This window comes from Grammomys surdaster, unplaced genomic scaffold, assembly GCF_004785775.1.
Source record: "Grammomys surdaster isolate TR1022 unplaced genomic scaffold, NIH_TR_1.0 65, whole genome shotgun sequence".
In the NCBI taxonomy this organism is placed as follows: domain Eukaryota; kingdom Metazoa; phylum Chordata; class Mammalia; order Rodentia; family Muridae; genus Grammomys; species Grammomys surdaster.
Window position 1 is genome coordinate 18634304 of NW_021604567.1, and position 8518 is coordinate 18642821.

General features: G+C 46.7%; 1 protein-coding gene across 1 annotated transcript in view; it reads right to left on the reverse strand.

Annotated features, from left to right (window-relative positions):
• Stk24 (serine/threonine kinase 24) overlaps window positions 1-8518 on the reverse strand; it is a 92334-nt gene that overhangs the window by 42499 nt on the left and 41317 nt on the right. Inside the window, exon 2 of the mRNA XM_028771746.1 lies at window positions 7224-7454. Coding sequence (XP_028627579.1) covers window positions 7224-7454 — 231 coding nt within the window. The remainder of the gene's footprint in view (window positions 1-7223; window positions 7455-8518) is intronic.

Here is an 8518-nt window from a genome sequence, read left to right on the forward strand (position 1 = left end):
GCCAGGAGCATGCTGGGAAAATGCAAGAGCCAGGAGCATGCTGGGAAAATGCAAGAGCCAGGAGCATGCTGGGAACATGCAGGAACCAGGAGCATCCTAATTCTCTCACACTAGTCAAGAGCCTCATAAGGGCTGTGTCTCAGTGTGGTTGCCAGCTTAAGAAGCAAACCTTAAGGTGAGCACAGAATGCCGGATGCAGAGATCAAGGGAGGCAGAACCTAATTAAGGCCACCCTGTACCAGAGTCAAGTCCTAAGCCAGCCTGGCCTACGTTTTTTAAAAAAAAAAAAAAAACAAAAACAAAAACAAAAAAACAAAAAACCATCACTCCATTAATTACTGTTGTATAAGTGAATAAATGATAGATAATCTGGCAAGGGTTAAAATTAAAGTTCTAAAACAAGATGGTTTCCATGTCTCGAACACAGACTGTGACCTCCCGACTACCCGTCACTAAGTCTCCTCAGGCCCTACCTCATGCTACCCTGATGGATCCAACATCAGCCACAGACCCAGCAACCACTCTGCACTGGGGACTCTGCCTGCAGAACATCCCACACGAAACACCCACCTGTTCTCCTCCATTCACTGTGCTGACCGAAGCCACTCTCCACATGCTGTCCAAGACAGGGAGGTGAGGCGAGACTCGGTCTTTGATTGTTCAACATCAAAGTTTCTCCCTACATTTCTGAGAACACGGTTATAATTACTCTTCTCTCAGCTCCGTAATCAGGAATCCCTTATAATTATATACAAAAAACATCTTCCAACGCAAGCTCCCTAGAGATCACTAAACCGCTCACAGATGTGTCCTTAGCTAAGATGGAAATCACACCTCTGCCAACAGAAACCGGTGCAGCCTGTCCATGACAGCTACCCATTTCCCAGTCTGTGGTGAAGTGTACTTCTGGGATGTGTGGGTATCTGGTCCACCGTGTCTTTCTGCAACAAGATTGGTTCTGAAATCACATGCGGGCTCAGGTAGGAGTAACAACCACACTGGTCACCAGCAAGCTGCTCCCCTGAGCACAAAGGCTCAGGCAGCTCCAATGTCAGGGTGGCCAGAATAAAGGTCAGCATGCAGAGAAACGGGGACATAGAGTCACCAGCCAAGACGACTATCCAGGGAACTCTCACCCCCACCCAGCAAGAGCTTCTCTCTAGTTGGTTCTCAGCCCAATAGAGGAAGGGCTGTCTGTTTCTGGGGTGGCCAGGCCTGCCTCAGCTGGAAGCTAGAGAAGCAGCTTTAGTCTCTCTAATGTATCTGTAAGGGATGGAGAGAGGCAGGCTGAGAAGGCATGAGGAAGGTGAGGATCTGTCAGGGACCCCCGTCACATGCCCCACCATCCCCCTGAGGAGAGGAAGCCATCTTGCCACACACTACCCCTGTCCACATGCCCTACATTCAAGGAAATCACTGTGCCTTTGCGTTGGGGTGCTTTATGTCCCATTTCCTCAAGAACAAGCCTGTCAGCTCTGAATGAGAACTCAGCTTCCGGAAAGAAACGTACAGATCCAGGACTGAGAGAAAGGAGAGAAAGGCAAGGTGTCTTCGGGCCCCACTTCAGCAGCACAGGAAGCAGATGTAGCCATTTTAAAGAACTCAGCTACTGAACATTTCAACATAAGCCACCTCACCACACTGAATGAAAATATATGCTCCACAGTGATGCCTAAATCCATGAGCTGCCCTAGATTAGCTTGCCTGGAAGCAGGAGGAAAGCCAGTGGAGACACACCATCTGGGACCCATGAGCTATAATCAACCTTGCCGCTAACCTGTCTCTACTGGTTAATGACAAGAAGTCAATAGGTCCAACTGAAGCACAAAGTCAGAAAGCCAATCTCATAACAACTAAATAAAGACGCTCAGAACAGCGAGCTGAGTGCCTAATCCATGTAACAGTTAGACTGATCCCAACGGTTTAGACTGCATGCAGCCGCTCCACGTAAAGATGTCATAACGCCCTAGTGAGCTCCACAGGGGTGAAACTTCCCTTGTGTACAGTCACACACACTTCAAGGTCCTGTCTCAAGATACAAACGACGCACATACACAAGAAAGAAAGAAAGAAAGAAAGAAAGAAAGAAAGAAAGAAAGAAAGAAAGAAAGAAAGAAAGAAAGAGAGAAGGAAGGAGGGAGGGAAGGAGGGAGGGAGGGAGGAAATGAGGGGAGGAGGAGGAGGAGGAAGAGGGAGGAAGGGAGGGAGATCTAATTCAAATGTTCTTGTACTCCAAGGGGAAGGGGAGAGGGGGATCACCTGCAGATAAGTTTTACTTCTCTGAAGAATCAACTCTCAAACCCACCAATAAAATGGGGACCTGTAAGTTTTCAAAGGTCAACAGTGTACTTGTTACAGCTCTAAAGATGACCAGGAGGTGAGTCTATTTATGTCAGTCCAGAGCTAACAGGTCTCAATCGTCAGGAAAAAGAAAAAGAAAAAAGAAAACACCACCATGTTTCTAGGGGCCTGCCCTAGGGTGCAAGGGTGAAAGGCACCATGCAAGACGTCAGCACTTCCCAAGGAAGTAGTTAGGTAAGCCCAGGAACCATCCGTCCGTGAGGAGTAAGGGAGCATCGACAAGAAAGAGTGTGGGACCAGGTTACAGTGAGAAACAAGAACTCCAGAAGTGAATGGAAAATCAAAGGTTGAGGGGTATGGGGGGACAGGACAGGACAAGACAAGACCGGGACAGGCCTACCCTGAGGAACTTATTTGCTGGATGACACGTGACAGCTGATATCTGAAGACGCCTCTCACCATAGCTGAGGGATAGTGAGTTTAAGAGTACCCTAGGTAGAGAGACAGACAGACACAGACTATTTTCCAGACACTAGGACACAAAACAACAGAAGGAAACAGATGAGCAGAAGTAAGAGCCACAGTTCACTATCCTAAGCAGCTTCTTGCAAAATTGTCTGGATGGTTTCCCCGAAACAAAAGTTACTCAAGAAAACCCCTTTAATCCCAGCACTTGGGGCAAAGGCAGGCTGATCTCTGGAGTTCAAGGCTAGCCTGATCTACCTAATGATTTCCAGACTAGCCAGAGCCACAGTGAGAGGCTACCTCAAAAGAAAATGAACAACACTGGCCACCTACAGAAGCATCTCTCTGTCTCTCCTGGAGATTCAACTATCTTTTCAGTTCAACTACCAGTGCCCTCTGGGGTAGGTGGGGAAAAGATAAGTCAGAAAGCCCAAAGACTGAGGAAAAGCACCCATGGGCCCTTCCTAGAACTCAGTAGGGACCTTTTCACATTAACTTCTGGTGAATCTGTGGGTAAAACGCCCTAATGATTTTTAGGAACTGATAAAATAAATAAATAAATAAAAACCTCATTGGTAAACCCAGGATCTGAACCCACAAAGACAGTGACCTCTGGGGCAAGAGTCCTTAATAATGACACTATGACAAGAAAGTACGGCAAGTGAGGATTTGAAAAACAGATCCTTTCCTTTTATCAGGGCCTCAGACCTTATCTGCTTTAGAACTGGGATGGTGCCAGAGACCGAGGAAGACCAGTAAGAACAGGACAAACCTCATTTCAACACACTAACAATGAACTTTTAGACATGAAGTTTCAGTCATTTGACTGAGATAATATCAAAAAGAAAAAAAAAAATCTTTTAAGTCACCATTTGCCAAAAACCCACGATGTGCCAGGCATATCAAACATAACAGGCACCCACTATGTGCCAGGCACATCAAACATAACAGGCACCCACTATGTGCCAGGCACATCAAACATAACAGGCTCCCAAACCTTGCAGGAAGCCTGGGGGCTGCCTGTTGGAGGAGCCCCTGCCAGAGGATCAGTGAAAAACCCTAGCTATGACCACTGAATGTGAATACAGGTCTGGTAGGCTGGCATCTCCCCCAAATACAGCATCCAGACACCACCACTGAGAGACTGCACAGAGCGGGGACAGGGGTGAAGGTGGGGGTGGGCGGGGTGAGGAACAGGACACCTGACTTCTCCACAGTCTTGTTAATGCCACAGGATTTCCTGGTCCTGCCTCCACTCACTCAGTTCCACTAGACCTTGTACACAGCATTACTGCAATAGGAAGCCTGGTACTGGGTCTGTGGTGGGAGGTGGAGGAGGCTTCTGGTTAATCTCCTAGCTGGTTTACTTTCTCCCAAATTAAACACTTAACCAACGGTGAATTTAGTCAATGATACGGCCTCATCCTTCAGATGTTTCCAGGCTTTCTGTTTCAGCCCAGGTGGAGAGTCTGGATACAGTATTCTACCTTACCCTACAATACCACTCTTGTTCCCATTTATACTGTGATTAAAACACCCTGACAAAAGAAACTTAAAGGAAAAATGTGTTTATATGGCTCACAATTCCAGGTTCCAGTCCATCTTGCAGGGCAGTCAGGACAAGGCTGGAAACAACTGGTCACATCCAGTCAAGAATAAAGACAATGGAATATATGTGAATTTACTCCTGCTTAGCATCTCTCTACACTTACAGAGCCCGGGATCCCATTTAGGGACTGGTACTGCCCACAGCGGGGTGAGTTTTTCCATGTCAGTTAATCTAACTAAGATATCATCCTGAGTAAATGCCCACAGGCCAACCTAACCTTCAGGATCCTCAGGGAGACTCTCCCCAGCTGAGTCTAGACTGTGTTAAGTTGCCGATTAAAACTGACCTCCACAATAACCACACTCTTTCACCTTGGAAGAAAAAATCATCTACAAGAGAGTTCTATGATTTGATTGTGGGCTTAGCTAGCATGTGAGAGGCCCTGGGCTCAATCCCCAGAAAAAGGAAGAGAGAGGAGATTAACTCACTCTAAGCAAAACTTCCAATTTTTCCTGACATTAACTCTAAAACTTCCCAACTCCAGATGGGTATTTGCTAAAAAATATAGGTTGACTAGATTTGTAGTGAAGAATGCAAAGAGTTTTTACAGCCACTTGTAACCATCCAGTTACAAATCACCAAAAAGTAAGGTTGGTGCACACCACCAGCGACCTCCATGAAAACCCAACCAGGACTCAGGACTAACGCCATCAGAAGAGTTTCTTCTCATGACCTTGGTATTTCCCAAGGAAAGTCGTCTCTGCTTTGCTTCAGGACCCAAGCCGACGCCCTTCCCAGTACTTGCTCTGTCTGCTGGTATCCTTCCTCCACTGGCCTTTGACTCACTGAACACTTTCACGTAAACTGCCGACCAGTCGTAAGAGGGAAGAAACCTAAAGCGGAAGGAACCGAGCAACCTAAGCAAGTACGGTCACAGACTCCATTTGCATTTAATTTATGCAACCCTGAAGTATATCAAGATCTTTTCCCCATTTTATAAATAAGGAAACAGGGAGATATAGATACAGATACAGATATAGATATATCACTAGCATCCGTACAGCAAAATGATGGCTGTCTCAAGCCCAGTGACGTCTAACCCTAATAGTCACTCTCCTCACTTCTGAAAGTGTAGACAACACAGCAGGAAGGTCCGTGGGCCACAGATCTCCAGAGAAACCAGGAATGTCAACCACAGGATTGTCTTTCCAACGGGAATGATGAAAAACCTGTCCTTCTATCCAGAAAGCTGAGAACTGGAAGTGGTTAACTGTCTGGGGATCTGTGTTATCTGTCGGGCCAGGCCGCACCAATCTCCTACAACCAGAACCAGAGTGGCTAGTGACCTAAATACCCTTGTAGCCAGAGGCTCCCCTAATCTCCCACCACCAGGACCGGACCAGAGGTGGCTAATAGCCCACGTGACCTCTATGCTATCTGTATGACCAAGACTAGGACAGACCCTTAGGCCCTTAAGCTAGTACACGGAGCATATTTCTAGAACACATCTTCTTAGTTGGTCTGAGTTGGATTTTGGTGTAATTCAGCTTCCTTGTGCTACAGGGATTGTATTGCTCCAGGGAACTTTTTTCCAAACTGTACTGGGCTTAAATACACTGGGAATAAGCCATCCTCCCACCCCACCCCAAAGTCTGATCTGATCTTCACTCCTATCTCTACATGGGGTTTGCTTCCCTGTATGACACTGCAGGGGCCCTCTCAAGCTACCTAAGTTATAGACTGCCATCCTTCCTCTATTTCCTAGTAATCACTTCAGGTGTACCAACGGTTTCACAGTACCAACGGAGCAGTATTAGGAAATTTTTATTTCCTGGTAATCACTTCAGGTGTACCAACAGTTCTCAACAATTCCAGCCTTAGACTGACAACCATTACAATTCCACGAGACCCAAACCCTACACCTCCTCCTTTCGCTTCAGCACAAACACGTCCAGCAGATGAAGTCAGAAACGAACAGGCCCTGAGTGGATGCTGGATTGATTCCTCAGCAAATGCTTGCTTCTACACACACGGTTTTAGCTTCCACAAAAATCATTTAAAATTTTTTATTGTACCAGTTCTTGTTTTCTAAACCTCCCCTTTTAAGGGCACTAGTTCTCAGAGAGAATAAACACACCCTGAGCTTTCCCGGGGACGATGCTCCTGTGAGTATCTACCAGGACAGACAGCTTCCAAGCAGGGTCAGAACATGTTAATACAGTGGGTTCCCAACCTTCCTGATGCTGTGACCCTTTAACACAGTTCCTCATAAAATTATTTGTGTCGTTACTTCATGACTGTACTTTTGCTACTGTTATGAATCATAAAGTAATTATCTGTATTTTCCCATGGTCTTAGCAACCCCTGTGAAAGGTCAGTCAAACACTGAAGTAACACAGCTGGTTACCATCAACAGGACAGGGAGAGCACAGGATGTGGAGTGTTCTGCCATGGTTGGCAGGCTTTACCTGAGCACTCACTCCTGCCATTCTCACATCAGCTACCTCAGCAGCATAAGAACAGCACCAACTCAAACCACAGCTGATAACAAACCATCCGGACACGCAGTTAGGGATACCAAGATGTCTTGGGGCTACTCGAAGCCACCCTGTGAGTGATTCATGGCTACGGTTTTATAAATGAATGAACAGCATCAACAACAAAGTCCAACCCAAACAGTTTCCTTGAAAGAGAATGCGAACATCAACTGCTTTTACCCAAAACAGAATTCTGTGTATGACATCTTGGATGATAATGACGCCATCAAACCCAGGGTTCTTTTGGACACAAAGGTCATCGCGTCTCTCCTTGTTCTGAAAACCTGCTGTGCTGTCAGAGTCCTTCATGTCCGCTTGCCCGGCTCGGCCAAGCGCAGCATAATGGAAGCAGCGTTATTTTTAAGCCTTACCTTGAGATAGGATCCATAATACTTGGTGACGTAGGGACTGTCACACTGGCTCAGCACTGTGATCTCTTGTTGAATGTCCTCTATCTCGTCCTCGGCTTCTTCCAGATCAATGATTTTTATGGCAACCACTTTCTGAGTCCGATTGTCGATGCCTTTGAACACCTCGCCAAAAGAGCCCTTTCCGATTTTCTCTAGCTTGGTAAAAAGCTCTTCTGGGTCTGCTTTCAGGTTCTGCGGGGAAAGAGGGGAGGAGACATCAGTGTTCCCGGAGCCGCAGCTGGTTCATCCTACCTGACCCATGTGCTCACCAGGACCTTGGAAGAACTGTGACAAGGACCAGGCTGCTTCTTACCAAATGTGAAGGTTAAACAAACACCCCACATGCTGGACAAGAGTAATAAAAGCAGGAAAACTAAAAGGTAAAACTATGTGTAACTTTGTATAACAAAAGCAAGACTCATATGCGTACTGGGACACGTCAGTACAGACAATTGGCTGTTTTTAAAACTCTTGGGTTGGCAGCCAGCACAGTGATAGGAGGCCTGCCCAGCATGTATGAGTCCCTGGGTTCAATAGGCAGGGCAGGAAGAGGTATGAGGTTAGTTTGCTTCAAGTATAATTTCTACTTCGTTCTCAAAGCATCTCCAATATGTCCCAACTCCAGACAGGTTAGTTGCTGAAATACAGGTTAATCGGCTATCACGTAACAGGGAGAGGGAAGAGACTCCACAGCCTAATTGTAACAGACGGCTCCAAGCCCAGTAAACACAGCCCTGCTAGCTGTCACTTATAGCTATTCTCCTCAGTGGAGCAACAACCAGATCCCAGGAAGGAGCAAACAGTGACTGTTGTGTTGCCCACAAATGCTGTCATCTTGCAACGACTTTCAGACCACTTAAGGCTGAACAGTGAGTGAACTATACACAGCCCCCATGCCCAAGGAAGGTCAGGACAGCCTGGGGTTCAGCAGGGACCGTCACTGTCAGTGCTACAGACATCTGGAAATAGTCTGAGGGGCTCTGTGTCCTATCAGAAAGGAAAACAAGTGCCTGCCAAGAAGAAAATGCCCACAGTACCCCAAACCTGCTACCCCAAGGACACTAGGAGACCGAAAGCCAATCTTGAGAACACACTTTCCCACAGACCACAGAAAGAAAAGGATGTCCGGCTGATTCTTAAATGTCTATTATTAGGGGCTGGAGAGATGGCTCAGAGGTTAACACCACCAGCTGTTTCTTTAGAGGACCCGGGCTCAATTCCCAGGCACCCACATGGCAGCACACAACTGTCTATAA